Genomic DNA, 20,056 nt, shown 5'->3' on the forward strand with positions numbered 1-20,056 from the left:
CAGTCAAATGGACAAGTCCCACTAGATGTATCACATGGGAAGTGGTTGGAAAGTCATGCCAGGGCCTCTTCCAAGTAGTTTAACCTCAGAAAACACTCTGTGAGAAGGTGCCAGGCAGTGGGGAGGTTTGTTTAACAGCTCTATAAAACAAGCTGAGACAACCCCTTAGTGCGGGCCTGCCTGGGGAGCAAAGTGCTGACTCAGGCATCCTCTCTGCCTCAGGGTGCCACTGCTCTTCGAGAAAATGGCCTTGCTGGGCTTAAAAGTTAAGCCCTGCACTTCAAAGCATCCACACATGACATGCATAGGGATGTCTCCAGCCACTCAAGCACATCCCATACCCTGGAGGGCTCATTTGCTGTGGCAAGGTACATCAGCCATGAATATCTGAGCTGTTCCATCTCAGAGAGCAGCAAAAAGCCGGCTGCTTTGGTGCTAGACTTGACTTAGCCAGCTGAACCGGCTCGGATTGACCCTGGGGACAGCACAGGAATTGCACAACCAGCCCTGGGGAGGTACAAGAGGGAAAAAGACAGCTCCTTGCAAAGACAGCCAGCCCTATCCTCATGCTATGCTCCGAGCAGCAACACTGATGTTCATGCAGTAGGGCTTAACCTCTCCCTTAATCCCCACATCCCACAGCGCTGGTACCAACCAACAGGCATTAAATCCAGCCTGTAAATCTCGGTGTGAGCTGAAAAGCTCGGTGCCGCTCTGCTGCCTGCCTCCTGAGTGGCCAAGCAGCTTTCCCTCCACAGGGCTCCTGCCCGGAGGACAGCCGTGCGGCTCCAAGGAGCCATGTGATGCTTTGGAAGCGCCTCCACATTTTTCTGCTGCTCCAAGAGGTCAGTACTGAATGGGAATATTTGCTTCTTGCTTAAGGGCTCTGGTGAATCCAGGACGGCCACGTGCCAGCCAGGGCAATTAGTGAAAAGGGTGGAAGGCCTCAGATCCACTTATCAAGGTGGGAGGTAACACTGATGCTCCTGCCTCTGACAACACTTTGGGAGCAACCTTGGAGTGCAAACATAGCCTGGCTTGAGAGAAGGCAGCACTTGGTATTCTTAGTTTTGAATGCAGACTAATTTTATTGGCTTACAGCCTAAAAAAGGTCACAAATGACAGTAAGAGACAACTGACCCCCTAAGGAACACTGTCAGCTGCAATGCAGAAAACTGATGCCAAGCCAGAAAAAAAATTTGGAAGAGATCATGGGAGCAGGTTTCCCTCCTTCCTCCAGGGGAGCATGAGACTCTGTGGGATTCGTACCATTGGAATCCCCTCAGCAAATCCTTTACCCAGCTATTCATGAGGCATCTAAACAGCTTTGAAGAGCCTTCTCCTGGATGTTGCTCTTCCTTTCTCACAGATCATAGATGACAGCGAGTTGAAAGGGACCCACAAGGATCATCAAGTCCAACTCCTCCTGCTGGGACTCAGCTTGGCATGTGAGGTCCACCAGTCATGGGCTTTCTCTCTGTGAGGTCCCCTTGGGTTGAGGGGATCCCAATCCTATAGCCCTTGGCACAGTTGAAGCATCACACCAGGGTTTGATGGACACTGGATCCCACTTGGGAAGGCAGCAGACCGATCCATCCCTTTGAAGCATGACCAGTGCTGGCAGAGGGACCATGTGCCAGTGCTGGGTTATCCGCAGCCTGGTGGTCACAGGCAAAGAAAAAATTCTCTGGATACTTCCTTATGAATGATAGAAGTTTTTGGAGCTGTTTCCCTGTGATTTTGAAGGAAGTCTGTGTTTCCACTTAGCTCCACCCTGTATTTTCTGGCGAAGCATCTTGAGATACCTACCTTGGGACTGGGGTTACTGATGGTGAGACCACCCATCACAGCCCCTATCTTTGCCTGAGCCAGGCTTGGAGGGTGAATTCTGCCAGCGAGGGCTGCAGGTACTTCTCCCACCCATCTCCCAGCATCAGCCAGGCTCTGGAGCAGTTCTACATATCTTGGGGAACACAGGTCCTTACAGAGCAAGAGACGGTCCCATCTCCTGCAGAGATCACTGGTCAAACCTCACTTCCATCCTCAAGCACACAACGTGCCATAACCTCTGTCTCTGGGACTCCGAGGACATATCAGGAGAGCGACTAAAGTCCTTTCAGAGTCAACAACCAAGCATGAAAAAACTTGAGTTGGATTAGAAATAAACTACCTTTAATCACACACCCCCTGTGTGACCTCATGGACCTTTGAATTTGCCCACCAACGTGACAGGGAAAACTGCTGTGCTGTGCTTGAATAAAACCCCTGTCCCCCATTTCCTTTTCCTGTGAACACTAATCCTTCAGCTGGAAATCATTGCCTAAATGCAACAGGTCTATTTTCCTTCCCTGTTCCAGTGTTCCCAGGCTAGCCTGGGAAAGAGGCAGCAGTGGTCCTGGACCACACTTCAGCAGATGATGTCCCAGTCTCTCAAGCATCCCCCTTGTGCTCTCCAGCTCAGGATGAAACATCCCCAGCATCTCTTAAGTCGAATATGAGATTGGCTTCTCACCCTGCTGTGCAAAACAGCTGAGCTGGCTTGTGGACAGGGGAGGGATGTAACGTGGGAACACGCATACGGCTTCAATTTGAAAAGTGGCTAAAAATAGCTCCATGAGGCTCCCACGTTCACTGAGTCTCTCCAGCAAGAGATCAATCTTTGCCAGAGAGTCCTGTAAAAGTTTTTTTCCTCTATTCTCATCTTGATTTTTCTGGAAGCAGCAGAGATGTAGTCTACACCAGTCTTTTACCTGCCATCAGTAGGTTTCAGAGTTAATCACTGGTACCTGAGGGCATGGCTCACCCTCCCAGAACGACCACTTTGGCTCCAGTCCTGCATCAACCCCATATGAGCAACAACGTGACTTGACAAAGGACAGAGTCATCTGTTTTTTAATTTTTTTTTTTTTTTGCTTTACCAGATTTTTTGGGGCATGAGTCACTGTAAAAAGCCTCAGCTTGCTGAGCTGCTGTGAGCCAGTCCTACCGCACCTCTGGCTGGCTGCTGGGAAAGCCGGGCTTGCCAGCCAAGGCTCCTCCTGCCACAGCCAGAGGGAAAAAGTTGGAGGTGGCTGCAGTACAGGAGAGCTATTAAATGGACCCTGCCCAAGTTCACTGTCACTCTGGTCACTGCTTCCCTAACACAGCATGAGGCCACTTCCCTGCCAAGGGTGGCTTATTCTAGGGGCTGTGTTGACTGGGGAGAGGGAAGTGGACACTGCGAGTGGGATACTGTCTCTAAGATTAATCCAGACTTGGGCAAAAATTACTGCCCAAGCAGATATTAACTCCATATGAAGCTCAGCTTAGCAAATTTGGGGAGCTCTGCATGCTGTATTTTCCCACTGCAGTGATGGGAGCCCTTCATCAATACCTGGCACACCCCTGTGCCTTTGGAGAGGTGGCTCTCTTCTCCCACAGAAGCATGGCTTGTATCTCATGCTCTCCCCCTGCTCATTTTGATGCCACATCCCCGAAAGCAAGATAGGAAAACCCAGGGTCCCACCAGCTGTTTCCACCAACCTCCTCACTGATTTCTCCACCCTGCCTCAAACATTAACCCTGTTATTTCCCACCGAGCTGAGAAATGGATATCCAGATTTTATTGCAATAAAGATGACTCCCTGCCAGCTGCCATGACACTTGACATTCCAGCCTTCACAACATTTGGCTCTCCAGCCTCCGCCTCAGCTCCTTAAAAAGCTGAAGCAAAATCTACCAACTTTATGCACTGAAACACATGGCTTTGGATGGGTGAGCACCTCACCAAGCTGGCTGGAGAGATTCACTCAGCTTGGCACTCCGAGTGCGAGCCTGTCTTCGTGCTCCGGCTGGTCTAGTTGTTTCTTAACGAAACAGGCTCTGACAACACTATTAAATAAGGAGCCACTTTGCCTCCGGGGATGGGAGAGAGAAATATGGTGCCTTGACATGTGAAAGGCAAATCCTGTTTGCTCCAAAATCGTTTGTTGGGAGAGCAAGGGAGGCTTGAGCAAATTGTTTTGGCTCTGAGTGAATGCAGTACTTGGGCTGCTTGACCCTGCCATCCCTGTCCCACCTGTGCCAGGGGTGCCCAGGGGCTTCAGTAAGGCTGGTGGGGTGCTCTGACCTGATGATGAAGGCTCCTCTGGTTTCCAGGAGTTTCCGTTCACTGCTGAAGCGCTTGAGCAGGTTGATCATGAACTTGTAGAAGTAGGAGTTCATGGTGGGGGTGGAGGGTGAGCACTCCAGGCCTTTTGTACCTGGGGAGGCAAGGGGAGAGCAAGTAAGAGCTGCCAAAGCCTTGATGAGAGAGCAGACACCCAAAACATGGCCACAGTACTGAGAAGATGAGGGCAGGGGCATGGAAAGATTTTCAAGCCTCATATAACATCTGGTTGGTTCAAGCAGAGCCAGCCCTGTCTTAGCTCTCTTCAGCCCAAGGGAAAGCATATTATGGTGGTTGCAGCCCTGGAAGCAGCACCTGGGGTTAAAATGGGATTTTTGGGAGTTCATTCCAGAGCTATTTAGCTTCAGTAGCTGTTAGAAGGAGTGCCTGAGGCTCTAAATTGAGCCAATCCCATCTCCTCAGATATGGCATGTACAGCCATCCCAAAAACAAGAGATTGCTGGTGAGTTGAAGAGCCTGTAATCCAACCCCAGAAGCCACAGATGTCCCAAGCCCAGTGTGCATGTAGTGGCAAACACACACAGGCCACAGCATGGACATGGGTTTATACTCAGTGATGTGATTTTCCCTGAGCAGGAGCCACTTGGTGCAAGTGTCACATACAATGAGCCCCAGGGCTAGCATAAAGCACTAGTCAAACCACAGCAGAGCTCTGGGCTTAGGGATTGCCCTGGTTTGAGACTCTTGGCAGGGAGGGCAGGGAAAGGGGCAGCCTCCAGCTCAGGAAAATATCCCTTCCAAACACAAGAGCAGGGAGCTGGCAGGTAAAGATTGCTTTTCCCACAGTGAAACCCCAGGGGAGATGGTTTATTTAGCAGGACAGCGCTCAAAGCAAATGTTTGGAGAGAGCATTTCAAAGGCGACTTTGCAGCTAGGGGAGTTCTCTCCCTTAATTTCTCCTTTGGAAAGGCCATGTCTAACTGTGGTAAGGAGGGAAGCCAGCACACACGAGCACCCCAAGGCTATTCCCCACCCACTACTTCCATCAGATAACCGAAGGAAACCTGAGCAGTTTGATTTATGGATGTTGTCTGCTTCTATGGACACTCAGCGGAGCATGGAGCAGCCAATTAAAGACGCAATTAAGCTGCCAAAGCCCAGGAAAGCTGATGGAAAAGCTGCTGGTCTGTTTTCTATCCTGCCTCTCCCAGTGATACACAAGAGATACATGCAGGGCAGCTTCCCCAGGTTTGGATTTAGCATCTAAGAGAACATAAAGAGTCAAAGAAAAAGGAAAATGAAATATGAGGTCATTCTGACCAGAACCCGGTGTCCTCTTCCTGCTGGAGCTGTGTGTTCACCCACCCCTTGGTATATCTGTAACCCCAAGCCAGGCTTTGAAGCAGGCAGCTCCCCAAGCACAAGTGTTCACCATCGCATCATGTTTCCCCTCAGCTGCAGGGAAGATGATCTGGGCAAAGGAAAAAAAAAAAAAGGGATCCAGCCAAGCCAATGTGCTCCAAAACAAAGGTGTGTTTGTTTGAAGGCAGAGAGTACCCGGCGTGAAAACACAGCCATGCCCCACGTGTCGTCACTACAGCTGCTCAGCACTGCCCAGAAGGGAGCAGAGACACGGTCTGGAGGTGACATGGGGCAACTCAGCCTCAAACCTCCCAGCAGAGCCTGGGAAGACAGGTGAAGACCAGGCAGAAACTGTCAAAGTTGCAAAAGTGATATTTTTGCCCATTTTCTCAGCAACTCTGAGGCATCCAAACCTGGCTGTGCTGCAACATGAGCTAGCAGCAGGTAGGACATCCCACCCTCGTTCCTACCAGCTAACAATGCTCCACTGCTGTAGCTGGTCTGGGGGAAGGTCTGATCTTGGAGGTTTTCTCTTCTCAAGACCCCAATGGCACAGTGTTCCCTCCACAAAGCAAAGCCAGGTTTGTGCCTCATTGCCACCTTGCGTATCCTAAAACACATCCCAGAGAAAAAACAGGAGGAAGAAACAATTTTTCTCCTCCCTGACAGAAGCAGCACTTTTGCTGTGCACAGGACAAAGCCTGGGAGCTGTATGGCTTCATGACAGACCAGCCACAAGCACCTTCTGATATGTGCTCTGTGGTGCAGCATCTCCTGCATCTTCAACTGGACACTGGCAATGACCTGTTGGATCAGCTGAGTATCCAAAAGTCAGAATTGCCTTGGAGATCAGATCCCAGCTACAGTCTGCAGGACTTTCAGTACTGCTGTTTTCTTCCATCGACTTTCCTGAACCTTGGACCCTTCTGCCCAGCCTGGGAGCAAGGAAGAACTGGGATACAGAGACGGTGAAAACAAGTCTGTGCCCTGTTTTTCTTAGGAGAAGAAATCATGTGAGTCTGCCCACTCCAGGGAGCCTCTTCACCATCCTTTGCCTCTGGGAGCACTGAGACTGAACTCCAGAGGGATCATTTCTCCATTCTTTGCCTACCCCATGCATATGAGCTATGCCTGCAGGTCCCTAAGGAAGGTTTCCACAGTGGCACACCATGCCAGAGAAGCTTTGCCAATGCTCTCCAGGGCTAATGTTGGGAGTGAGGAACCAGTGTGTAGGAGTCTGCCAGGCTGTAAAAGGCTCAACCAAACCTCAGATGGAGTTTAAACAGGCAATATTTCCAAGCAAGCAAAGCAGTTATTTTCCAAAGCCTCCCAATCCTCAAAACTTCCCGTTTGTTCTGTTTACAGGATGTCTAGGAAGTGGCTGGCACCTTGTGTGCCATGGTGTAACCCTTCCTGGCGTAGCCCGGAGCTCAGCTCGCTGCCCTGCGGGTTACAGCTCAGCACAGTGGCATTCCCAGCCCGACAGAACTGTAGGAGCAGCTTGTCAAGTGTTTCTCTGAAGCACGAGAGACAAGCAGAAAGAAGTGTTAAGAAAACTGTGGCATAATTAATTGAAGCTTGCACCTCTCCCCCTTTCCCTGAAGCAAGACTTTGCAGATCCGTAACCTGCCAGATCTGCTGTTAACGTAGCTGGGGTTGGTGGCACGTCACGGCTCTGCTTTTTCTTTTTTTTTAATTTGGCGTGGAGGAGGGAGCTGGAAGAAGAAAGATCTGTGCTCAGAGGAATGATGAAACTCACTCCAGACATCCACTAGAATAGGAACAAATGGGAATTTTGGGCTCAGAGGAATATCAGAGCAGTGAAACATGAAGAAAGACATGTGAGAATTGCAGCTCTATGGCTGCAGTGTGTCCACATCAGCCTGGGTCCTTGTAACTGAATCACAGAAGCGACATTAAAGCTCATCTAGTTCCAACCCCCTGCAATGGGCAGGGACACCTTCCACTAGACTAGGTTGCTCAGGGCTTCATCCAATCTGGCCTTGAACACTTACAGGATTCAAGGTTACAGGTTACACAACCTGTGCCACTAACACATCACCCTCACAATAAAGAACTTCTTCCTAATATCTAAGCTAAACATATTCTCTGTCAGTTTTACACCATTATCCCTTGTCCTATCAATGACTACAGCAACCTTTTGCAGCCCAGGACGCAAGGCTATCAAATCCTTTCCCCAGATTGCCTTCACAGACTGGGGTAGAGCCAGGGACACAAGTGGGCTCCTTGGATCATCTAAGTCAATACCAACATCTGCTCCCCCAACCATGGGTGCCAGCTCGAGCAGAGCACAGTGAATGTCTGCAACCCCCCAGTGCATCCCTGAGTGCTCACCAGCGGCTCATGCTGTTCCCATCGCTTGCGTGGCCACACTATAAATCAACCAAGACAGGCAATTAGGGATCTATATTAAGGCCCTTATAAATATATATTGTACATCACCCTGGAACATTCAGGCTGTCTGGCTGTTTGATGGGCTGAGCTGTGTTGAGACCTACAGTATCCAAAGTGTCCCCACATTACTCCAGGTGAGCCTGGAAGACTCCGACACGAACTTGGATTTTCCTATCTCAGCCACAAAGTTCTGAACTTCATCCTGGCATAAAACATAACTTCTATTAATTTACTATAATTGGTTTCAAACTAGTCTTAATTAAAACCGGTGTGGACTTGCTTAACTCCACTGAAACCAAATTGAAATAAGATTGGAGCAGAATTGATTCCTTTCTGAAGTGAGCTAAAGCTGGGTAAGCTGGTTAAAGAGTATCCACAAGGGTATTTGCGGTGGTTTAGCTAAAATGATTTACCGCAATCTCTAATTGAAGCAATTTCAGCTCGGATATAGGGAGGGTAAGCTAAGAGTTGGCGAGGCCAAGCATCCTTCCCACCCGAGTGCTTTCCCCAAGGCATCATGTTTCCAGCTCAGCCCAGAGAATGATCTCCCTCAGCTCCTCTGGGAGCAACAGGGATAAACCCGGCGGCAGCCGGAGCTGGTCCATGAGCCTTCAACCCGCCCGAGCGCCAGCGGCGTGGGAGTCGGCACTGCCAGATGGTGCTCGGCGAAACCCCGGGCAGCGACGTGGGAATCTGTGCAGCGTCTCCCCCCGGCAGCCTTCCCCAGGATGTTTTGAATTTTAGCTTTTGCAAACACCGAGTGGTGAAGCCTCGCGGAGCAGGATAAAAATAGAGCCGTAAAAAAGGCAAATCCTCCCCTCCTCCTCCCAGAAAGCCGGCGCAGGGCGTAGCTGGAAACAGATGTGAACATGTCGGCAGCTCAGCTGGGCTCTGGAAAACCTCCACTCTCCCCTCTCCAGAGCACAGGATGCTGCTGACGAAATAAACCCATCAAAATTCTGGATTGCACAGCCAGGGACTGTGCTCAGCCTGGTTTTGCCTGGGCACACATGCATGTTTCTCCTCCTCCTACCTGGCTCAAGAGCCATGGGTTTGTAATTCCCAAGACTTCAACCTCTTGACAGAAAGGGGATCCCAGATGGGTTGGGATACATATTTTGATGCCAAATGAGGCTTTTGCTGCTTCTGGTTCTCCCCACCTTATGCAGGGTCTGTGCTCACAGCTGCCTTGGAGGAAGGTAGCAGGCAATGATAATTCTGATGGTTTTCCTAGGAAGGTTAGCAGTCCACTACTGCCTCATTTTCCTTTGCTAAGGTAAATCAATAAGCAAAAATGCAGCAGGGGTATAGCTCTACCATTGCTCAGGAGCATGAAGTACCCAGCAGAGATGCAAACCAGAAACAGTTAAGCTTCATGATGAGCTTAGACTGGGTTGAGGCTCCTGCATGGAAAGGTGAAATGTAAGGAAGATAACCTGCAGGAATGAGCAGACATGGGTTTTGCTGGGCCATTTCCACACCAATATTCATTCTGCTAGTTTGTTTTTCACCTCATTCCTCACCTCATCCAACAATTCCTCCCTCTTGGGGAAACTGAGGCAGCCCAGCAAAGGAACTCCAAGGGAGGGCTTGGCTAGGAGTGATTTATCTATGCCATCAACTTCTCCTTTGTCCACCACTACAGATCAGAAATCCCAGCTGTTAACTGGGAATCCCCAGGCTTTCTGGCTGGCTGTATGCTGTGACCATCTCAGGAGGGATGGATACCTGGAGGCACGCCAGGCGAGTTAATGCTACATCTGGATGGTGTCTCCTGGGGTTTTCCACAGCATCCCAGCTCCGCTATTACACTGCATCTAGGAAAACAAACAGATCACCCTTTCCTTCAAATTCCTCTCCTCCCCAAGAGGCAGAAGAATGTTTTTGACAGACAACCCTCCTGAACAGCTTCATATGCCCGTGGAAAAAGAGATGCCACAGACACCAACCATCAGGAACCAGACTGCTGAGCTCCGAGCACTCAGGAACAGGCCTCTTTTCTCTTGCCTGCTTGGCTCCTCTGCTCCCCGCTGTCACACTCCTGATCCTGCAAAAACTGTTGCTCCTTCAAGAGCAAGTGGTTGGTGGTGTGATATCAGCTGCCTCATTGCCTTTTGTGGGGAGGATGAGTAAGGGAGGGTTTCACTTTTTTCCTTCTCTAACACTGGAAATAGCAGTTTAGCAAATCTGAGCCACCTGACAAGAGGCCACCTTCTCTTTTCTACCTTTCATGGACCTCCTGTACACTACAGACTCTCACCTGATGTTTGCAGAGGCTGCCCTAACATTTTACAGACTGTATGGAGGTAGGACCTGTCATACATTGCCACCTCTGCAGATCTATGACTACACAAATGAAGCAACAGACAACAAGAAAGGAGTGGTTTGGCTCACTGAGAATAAGATCCCCCCCAAGATATTTCAAAAGCAAACCCCTAACATAGAATATCTCCACTCTAGAATGTTGCATGTTCTCCAGGGGGGATACAGCAAGACTGAATAGACTACATTTCTCAGGGTCTGTCTCCTCCAGAGTAATCCACTGACTCCTGGGATATCCATGGCCAGCCAGTGGAAACCAGTGATCTCAGGCACATTAGTGAATTCACATACAGAGTCAGACTCCCAGTAAATATCCTATATATAGCGTGAGGTGCTGAGAGGGTACAGCACTGTCCCTACCATCTCCGGCAGGAAGCCAGGCGGGAGAGACCGGACCAAGCTGGAGAGGAAACAAAGGGCTGTAACTGCTTCACCTTACAAAGCTGTGCAGAAAGGAAGGAAGAGATGTGTGCAAGAGTTACCCTGTGCAAGGCAGCAGCTGGTCTGGCATCCTTCTGGAATGAGCTTTTGTCTCTCGTGCAGAGCAGAGCTGTAGACCAGGCTGGAGGGTTTCCAGCTATGGTTTCACGGAATGGTTTGGGGTGGAAGGTACATTTAAAGGCAATTTAGTCCAACCCCCTTGCCATGGCCAGGGACACCTCCCACTAGACCAGGTTGCTCAGAGCGCCATCCAACCTGGCCTTGAACACTTCCAGGGGTGGTACTCATATGTTCTCTGGGCAATCTCTTCCAGTGCCTTGCCAACCTCACAATGAAGAATTTCTTCCTAATACTTAATCTAAAATTACTGTCTTTCAGCTTGAATCCATTCCCCCCTGTCCTTTCACTCCATGCCTTGTCCAAAGTCCCTGTTCAGTTTTTCTGGAGCCCTTTCAGGCACTGGAAGAGGCTCTAAGGTCTCTCTGGAATCTTCTCCAACTCAGCTCTCAGTCTGTCTCCCCAGTAAAAGTGTTCCAAGCCTCTGACCATCTCTGTGACCTCCTCTGGGCTTGCTACAACATGTCCATGTCCTTCCTGTGTCTGAGGATCCCAGATCTGGATACATTCTTCCAGATGGGGTCTCACCAGAGTGGAGAAAAAGCACAGAATCACCTCCCTTTACTCACTGACCTCGGTGACAATCACTCTCAGGTCATCTGCTACTTGTCTCAACTTCTACAGGGTTGGAAAAGACACTCCCAAAGCAAAGCAGGCTGGACTCGCATTGTACTGACCAGACTGGCGTTTGCACCATCACTCTGAGGACTGGGAAGCTCTTCGGCACTGCCCTGTAGCCCTTGTCCCCGGAAAAGTACACAGAAGGTACCAAGGAGACACTCCTGGAGGCCAACACCAGCCATCCTCTCCCAGGGCAGTCAGAGCAGGTTGGGAGGAGATGCTGGGTCTCCCTGACAGTGCTGAGCTGGGCTGGCCCCAGTTCATTGTGCTTGGAGAAGGCGTCGAGGGCAGCTGACCTTACGTAACCGGAGAACAAAGCAGCTAAATAAAAACTGGAGCTGGGAACGGGCTGCGGAAGTGGGACACGGCTTTCCTGACTAATCAAGCAACATCTGAAGGAAACCGAACTCAATGGCAGGGAAACAACTGCATAAACACATCCCGAGGGAAGAAAGGGAGAGAGAGGAAGTGTGGGGAAGACCATGGGGGCACTGGCCCCTTCCACCTCAACTCCTGCCCTTATTGCTTGGCTAGCAAAGCCTGGAGCGCCAAGACAGAGAGCACAGCAGGAAATCTGCCATGAGCTCAAGGATTTCAAAGGGTGACCTTGCTTGTTTACCTGCAAAGCCACCAACTGCACACTTGGAAGGGCCTCTGGGATAGGAGAGGATTGGGGCTGGGATAGCTCAGCAGCTCTCCTCCCACTGCTGACATCAATGGCAACTCAGTCTGAAGTGGATGAAGGGAATGGAGAGATTTAACCCCGGGGACAAAAGCTGGAAGCCTGCAGCCCCCATTCTAATGGGACAAGAGCACTCATCCTACTGCCAATACAGCACTGTCTGAACCAGAGCACCCTAGGGAACCATCCCATATATCCCAGTACAAAACCAGAAAGGGGTACACCCTCTCTTTGGGGCCAGCACCTCATGATTTTTGCCTGGGAAGGGCAGAGTTTTGGCTCACTTGCTCTCACCACCCGGGACCATGCTCAGACATGGGGATTTCCATTGGCCACTGTCCTGCTCCAAAAAGCCTTCCCTTCAAGCAATCCTCTGACAAAAGGAGTATTTTTCAGGAGCTTCTGATTTTCCAGGCATAATCCACGAAGGTCCTGGCCCAGCTGTGACCCTCAGTTTCCCTGGGGGAACTCCCCAGCAGCCCATCCAGTCTCAGCCTTGGGTGGTCAAAGCCAGACGGACTGGGGCCATGATAAACGTCCAAGGCCAATGAACCAGCTCCTTTTTCCCCTCCCCAAAAACATCTGCCTTTGGTTAAAAGCCAACAATCCTGCAAAGCTCAGCCCCAAATATATTCTTAAGGAACAATTTTCTGGTGCATTATAGGGAAGAGGAAATGAGGTGAGGAAGCCAGAGCCCACTAGGATCTGTGTAGGGGCAAGTTGTCCCACCCTGGGGCAACGGGAGCTCTGGCTCCAGCAGATCTACTCCAGGAGGGGAGAGCCAGACTCTTTTTAAAGGTTACGCTTGAGTAAGTGAAGCCAAGCTGCTCTTCCAGATAGCTAACAGGGGCCACGGCAGCCGTTAGGATCCACGCCATCCAGCCTGCTATTTTTAGATCATCCAGAAGGAAGGAAACCTCAGACAACCATCAGTGTGAGCTGAACTGCAGCTCCTCAGCTGCTTGGCCAGCACTGCAGGAGCCGCTCCACCCAGGCAGTCTCACTTCTGACAGTGGGAGGATGGATGAGACTTGCAGAGAGCTTGGGGAGGTCACCAGCTCTGCAGCCCTCACCTCTCCATTGCAGAGATAAAGACGCCAGCAGGAAACAGGTAGATCCACAAAAAAAGCCCCACCCTGAACAGCCCAAAACCTGAGCTGGTTGCTGGTGCAGACATTTATAAGACCAGGGAGGGGCGAGTGATCCAGGATCTTCAAAGAAAACAAGGCCTGGGGATGGGAAAGCAAAGCCTCTCTCTCTGGTGGTGATTTTGCAAGGCCCTGTGGCTGCATCCTGCACAGGGAGAGGCAGACTTGGCTCAGTGCTTGGATTGCAATCCAAAGCCCACATGAAACGTGCTTTTGGCTGGGACAACCTGGCCTGGGGAGTACAACAGGGAGGCCCTTAAATAGCAGTGGAGGAGGAGAAGGAGCAGCCAAGCAACTATAAAGCATGAACCACAGACAAGGGAAGGTGAAAAAAAAATTCATGTGCCAGGATAATTAATGAAAGGTTGTTTTTTTTTTTTAATCTCTCAAGTCCCCAGAAAATAAGATCGTCCCTCTTCATCTCTCTCCTGAGGTTTTGCCAGACACTCAGAGCAACATAATAGTTCATAGCCAATGTGGGCAGCCCAGCACAGGGATCCCTCTGCATCTATGGATGTTTTGGAGACCTGGGATTGCAGCCAGCATCTCATCCTGCACTGATTCTAGAGCTCTGAGGGCTTTTACAAGGAGAAAAGAGGCTGGAACCAAAGGACCCATGAAAAATAGGACAATGACATCTCTCCACACTGGCCTGTGGAGCATCCCACTGCTAAACCCCCAACACATAAAAAAGTAGGGGAAATATAAAAGTAGGGGAAAGGGCAGTTAAAACAAAAGCAGTGCCTTGGTCTGCACCATGGCAGACCCAAACTATGTTGGATGGGGATGACGACATTGATTTATTACTGTAAAAGAAGCTTCTCCTTTTGCCTGAGCAAACCTGACTGGTGCTATGGAACATGAAGAGAGCCCAGGAAGGGGGAGGCATGGAGCTGTGGCACAGGGGCACTCACTGGAGGAATTCAGCTGGCCAGCCCTGGCTGGGACATGAAGTTCCACTGGGCCAGGTCGCACGTCAGAGCCATCAGAGGGACCATGACCCTCCTCTGTCTGTCCTGCTGGGGAAGAAGCGATCTCAGCCAGCAATTCCAGGTCCTTCAGGATAACCTGTGGAGAGAGGGATGGTGCAGGGTGAGCTTTCCTTTCCAAATTCACATATAGAGAGGGTGAGGTGGGAAGCAAATACCAAATCTCAGCACACTAAGAGAGGTATAGTAATGCTTGCAGAGGTGATGGGGCAGAAAAGACAAAAGAGAAAAAAACCCCAACAGTTTCTGCTCTGAGAGCCCAAGGAAGCATATAAAATAAACCCAAATTTACACAACCAGGAACAGGGCTTGCTTTCCCCTTGTCCCACTTTGTGGAAGTCTGGGTTTTGCGTTCCCCTCATAACCACAGATTTGGGACAATCTCAGCTAGAGCACAAGGGTGTTCTGGGGGCACACGCCAGTCAGCTCCCCTCCGCAAGGCAGCATCCCAGGGAAGGCTCAGCTCAGGATGTCAAGGCAGAGCTATCATTTGGATTTCATAGCTCTTTCTTTCCAGAAGTCACCAAATTGGTCTATATATAGCATTTCTGGAGAAGTTATTACTGGGTGGGTTTTTTTTTCCGTCCTCAACCCTGCTCAAGTCTCAGGCTATTTTGGGTCCCCCTTCATTCAAATGTCCTTGGGTCGAGATGTTTCATCAACTGTCCCTGATGCTCTAAGTGCAGCATGGCTGTGCAAAAAGCCTGCCAAAAAGGGTTGACTGCCACGTCTTTACTCTTCAACATCTGGCAGAGCACATCCCAACCACCCTTTGCCCACCAGCACAGTATCCCAGGCTTTCCCTGTGTTCTCACAATGCATCTTTCTGAAGAGCTGCAGTTATATAGGAGTTTTAGTTTCTGAGCTAACACAGAAAACCTCTCCCTCTGGAAAAACAAAAAGCCAATTATGTCTTTTTTTTTAATCATGACTTGAGGTCAGATTCTTAATCCAGCCTCTCAGAGCTGTGTGATGAGCCCCATCTCTGAGATCCTGCTTGGGGTCAGGATTCTCTGGCCAGGGTGGCCAGGGTAGCCAGGGCAGCAGTGGCCAACACTACTGGAGGGTATGCATGGACCTCTCAAGCTTTGGAGAGGTTAAGGGGTCTCCCCCTTGTATAGGTTACAGGTAGGAGGTGGAAAAAGCAGCACAGGCTGAATTTTACAACTGAAAAACATGGAGGAAGTAACAAGCAGGAGTGATCAGTATGCGAGCACTGCGAGGAAGAGCAGGCAGCCGCAAAGACCTGGGGTTTTCCAGCCGTGGGAATGAGGCAGGAAGCTCCAGCTCCCGCTGCTTCTTCCCAACATGCTCCAGAGAGGGTTCCCAGCTGGGGACAGAGGAAAGACAGGAGTGCTTGGTATGCACTGCACATCCCCGTGCTAAGCAAAGCTGGAGCTGGCGGCTGGCTTTGTGCGAGCCAGGAGGCTGTAAGAAAGCAATATCCTGCCATTGCCATGGCAACGACCGGCTGCGCCAGGAGCGAGCTGATCCCATCCGTCAGGAACCCAGCGGCCATCGGACCTGACAGCGTTGGAGCACGAGGGCCAGAGCTCTTCCCAGCTGCCAGGTGAGGGTGTGATCCTGACAGCCAGCCTGGAGGATCAACCCCCAAGGGCGTTTTCCTGATTCCGAGGGGATTTCTGGGAAGGTTTCCCAGTGGTGATGAGATGTAGGACAGTATGCCCTGCTCTGGGCAAATGTGTGCCTGGTTAGTGTAAATAGGAAGCAGCATCATGATGGATGGGGAGACTTGTCCAATGTCTCAAGCCATTCCCAGCACAGGGATGAAGAGCAGCATGGAAGAGGACGAGCTCTGGGTGGCCCAGGAATGAGAAGCAGGTTTTCAGACAGTTATAAATAAGCAGCTATTTCTCCTCTCTGAGAATAGGCAAGATTTCTCCCTGCATTGCCTCCAGAGCATGGATTTTGAGGGCACACACAACTGTCAGCTTCTCCAGATCTAGGTCAGGTTAATTTGCCGCTTGTTCTGGTTGAACGGAGCCGAGACCAGCTCTGCTGGCAGCAGCACGGGGGGAAAGCAGCCCCTGGATCGTGTGTGCCGGATGGGATGCACCTCCCTGTGCGTGCAAAGCCGTGCTTGGTGCTCCTGGAAGGGGCAGGGGCGGGGCATTTGCCTTTCATCAGAACACTGGGCTGGCCCCAGCCCAAGGCAGAGGAAGGGGAGGTGATCCCAAATGTGCTGCAGACCCCTGGGAGTGGGACTTAGCATCCCACAGCACATGATGACTACTAGGACACCAGAGCAGGCTGCAGCAGCAGCTCCTGGAACACAGGCAGGCAAGGATATGGACTAGCTCCTCAAGGTGCTGTCCTTGCTGGTATTTGCAGATAAGCTGGGAAAAAATGAATAAATTAAAATGCCTGAGTGCAGCAGGGAGATGCTCCTGGGTGGCCTTGGATGTCCTAGTGGACATCTAATATTCCCTGGGCAATGAAATGGGGCACTCAATATCAGGTTATTCTTGCCAAGGAGAAGATGTGAATTCAGCTGAAGCAAGATATTACCAACACAGAAAACAAGAACATTAAGAGCTGCAAAGCACTTCAAAGGGGTCCAAGAATCTGGGAGGCTGTGGAAAACCCCATAGCATTTCAAGGATGGGCAACACAGGTGGTGGAGACCCAGTGGGAACAAGAAAAAGCCAAGGATGCTGCTGGGTGCTTCCTCTTTCTCCACAACATAAACACAGCCCCATTTGTTTTATATTTTTCCTCCTTCCAACACTTTTAGCCATAGCCAGGGAAGGAGGTGAGCATGGGCAGGCAGTCCTGGAGTCAGGAGTGGCCAGGAGTGAGGCTGGCCAAGTCCCAGACACACACAGTGTGAAAATCAAACTTGTGTCCCTCCTGCCTCCATCAGCTTTAAAGACAGAAAAAGAAAAGAAAACCCACCAGTAATCTTCTCACAACTATTTAACCAAGCCTCTTTTCAGGTACCTGACACAGCAACTTTCATCCTCTGATCTTGCTAAGATCTACTTTTTTTCCCTTTCCAGAAGAGGATGGGGAGCAGAGGGAAGGCAGAAGGCCTGGGGGCTTCTCCTTTCCTCCCCAGGGCAAATCCTGCCAGGTCATGCTGACACACGCTCACAGCACCAGCAAATACAGCTGGCAGTGGGGGAAGGCGCTTGGTAATAGAGCTACAACCATCCCAGAACAAGCTGGAACCTGAAAACTCCCTGCCCAGCCTCCTGCTTTTGTAAATCCCTCACTGTCCCTGCTGCTGGGGGTGTGAGGGCCAGGCCTGCAGTGCCCAACACTGTCACAGTTCAGAGCACCTCTTTAAATATGTTTAATTAGTGCCCGGGGAGCTTAACATGCCACCTGATGTCAGTCAGGGCAGGATGCCAAGCAGGTATTTCACAGAATCATAGAATCCCAGAGAATGCTGAGTTGGAAGAGACCCACAAGGATCACTGAGTCACGGAATCCTTTACGTTGAAAAAAAAATCTACAATCACTGAGTCCAACCACCATGCTCACAACCAAGCTATGTCCAAGTGCTATTTCTTCATGCACTGAAGGGTAGGGAAGGAGGCAACACAGGTCCAGCTGGTGGGATGGGGCTGGAACAGCCCTGCAGTATCCCTTCAGGCCATGTTGTGGGAGACTGGATGCCTGCAAACCCTTCAAATTCAACACCCACTGTTCCAGAGCTTATGACAGGCAAAGGGTTTGCTTTTACTTGCTGTCTCCCATACACAACCTCCATCTGCATGCAGGGAATGAGGCACCCAAAGCCCAACTCACCAAATCTTGCATCCCGCATCTCCATCCCACCCTACACCCTCTGCCAGCTCCCCAGGACAGAGACTGCCTGTCCTCCATGGCAGACAGGTTTTCTGTGGTTTTAGTCTGCTCCATAACTTCACCCAGGAATGCTACAAGCACCAGATTGCCAGTTTACCCCCAGTTGTTCATTGTACATATAAACTGTATATGTATACATAAGTTAGGAAACTGTGGTCTGAAACTGGGGCTAAGCCAAGAAGCTCCCTATGGATCATACTCCCCACAACGAAACTTCCCATTTCTGCAGGATGCAGCACAGAGATTATTGTTCAACCAGGTGGTCTTGAGTCCTCAGGGAAAGCATCACCCCACTTCTGCTTACAGGCTGCTTCCACTTACAGCTAACCAGGCTAACTGAACTTTCCACTAACCAACTGGAATTATACACATTTCTCTGTACCCTGTTTCAGTCCCAATCTCACCCTCAGGGTAACTTTCCTCTTGAAAAACAGTTGCCTCCTTGCTTCAGTACGTCATAGCTTTGAGTCTCACTCCAGAGAAGCTTTACCACCAAAAAAAGTTTAAATAAAGCCAGGCATACATATATTACAGTTTTCCTCTTTGCAGTCTTTAGCTTACACCCTCTGCTTTGCATCAGGTCACAATATTTCAGCTGTGGCAGATGAAAGGCCAGGAGCTGGAGGACAATGGCTCTAAACCCAACAGAGCAAAGCTCCAAACCAAGCCATGCTAAGACAGCTATTTGCTTTGGCACAAGCCTTTGTTCAGTTTCATTGTACTGGGATCGGGTGCGATAGGAGAAGTTCGCCAGGATTTAGTGAGACAGCAGAGCTCAGAGCAGGGCAGAGACCTGGCTTTGAAATCCTGCAGTGCTGCAGCAGGACACTGCAGCAGAACATGCAAAGGAAAGAGATGACTATCAGTATACCACCATCCCAGGGTTTTCTTCTCTTCTAGTTTAATACTGGAAACCCAAAAAAGGGTAGAACGTTTCAATTTCTTGTGGGAAGTTGGCTTGAGCGTCATGTAGAGGTTCAAGTTCATCACAGAATCAGATAATGGTTTGGGTTGGAAGGGACATTTAAAGATCATCTGGTTCCAACCCTCCTACCATGGGCAGGGACACCTTCTGCTAGATAAGGTTGCTGAGAGCCCCATCCAACCTGAACACTTCCATGGATGGGGCAGCCACAGCTTCTCTGGGCAACCTGTGCCAGTGTCTCATCATGCTCTTCTTAGTAACTCATCTAAACCCGCCCTCCAAAGTTAGTGGCAACCCAGGCTCAATTCACTCTCTCTAGAGAAGGTCACCAACTCTAGAGAAGACGTCTGAAGGAAGTAATTCTGTACTCAAAGTCTTGCCCACCCACCGCAGAATGAGCAGGTTTTCACATTAGCAGAGTTGAGGAAGCCCGAGTCTATCCTGCTTCACATCAGATACCAGCTCCACCTCATGCGTCATTCCTGCATGACTCAGACAAAAGTCCCAGCACAACTTTCAACCCCCCCTTCAACAAGATTGAGGGGAGCAGATAAGCAAACAGGAACATGTTCAGCCATAAAGAAACCATTCCATTTTGGAGCCGGAAAAAGGAAAACAAAGCAGAGAAAGAAAGCGAGTAGCGTCACTGCTTCATGTTTTTCTCACAGATGCCTTGTGGTGGTGAAACAGCAATCCACAGAAGCCTCACAATGCCTCAGCTCCTGTTGTCTTCAGCTCAGCGCCTGGATCCATTCAGAATCCAGGGAACTGAAAGACAACATCCAAAGCCGCCTTTGCACCATGAACTTGCAGAAGGAGGCAATTTGAAGAACATGTCTTCTTTTCAGCAGTGCCTTTAGCCTGCTGGTGGAAAGGTCCTACTCACTGCTCCCAAACAGAATTTCCTAACTTTTCATCTTTCCCAACATCAGTTTTTCAACCAGGGCAGCAAGACTCCTACAGACAAACCGAGCAGACAGTGTAGAAAAACCCACTCCCAGTAGGATCCGGTTACATCTTGTAAGGAAGTTTTCAAGCACATCAAATTTTAAGCAGGGCTTTTATAGATTGCCTTCAAAACCAGGTCTCAAA

The 20,056-nt window shown here is 50.1% G+C and overlaps 1 protein-coding gene across 1 annotated transcript in view; it reads right to left on the reverse strand.

The window, feature by feature from the left end:
• VAC14 (VAC14 component of PIKFYVE complex) overlaps window positions 1-20,056 on the reverse strand; it is a 57,706-nt gene that overhangs the window by 16,691 nt on the left and 20,959 nt on the right. The window contains exons 13-14 of the mRNA XM_058845987.1: window positions 14,131-14,284; window positions 4,109-4,241 (exon numbers count right to left, since the gene is read on the reverse strand). Of these exons, the coding sequence (XP_058701970.1) occupies window positions 4,109-4,241; window positions 14,131-14,284 (287 nt within the window). The remainder of the gene's footprint in view (window positions 1-4,108; window positions 4,242-14,130; window positions 14,285-20,056) is intronic.

Source organism: Poecile atricapillus, chromosome 10, assembly GCF_030490865.1.
Source record: "Poecile atricapillus isolate bPoeAtr1 chromosome 10, bPoeAtr1.hap1, whole genome shotgun sequence".
NCBI classification, from domain to species: Eukaryota; Metazoa; Chordata; class Aves; order Passeriformes; family Paridae; genus Poecile; species Poecile atricapillus.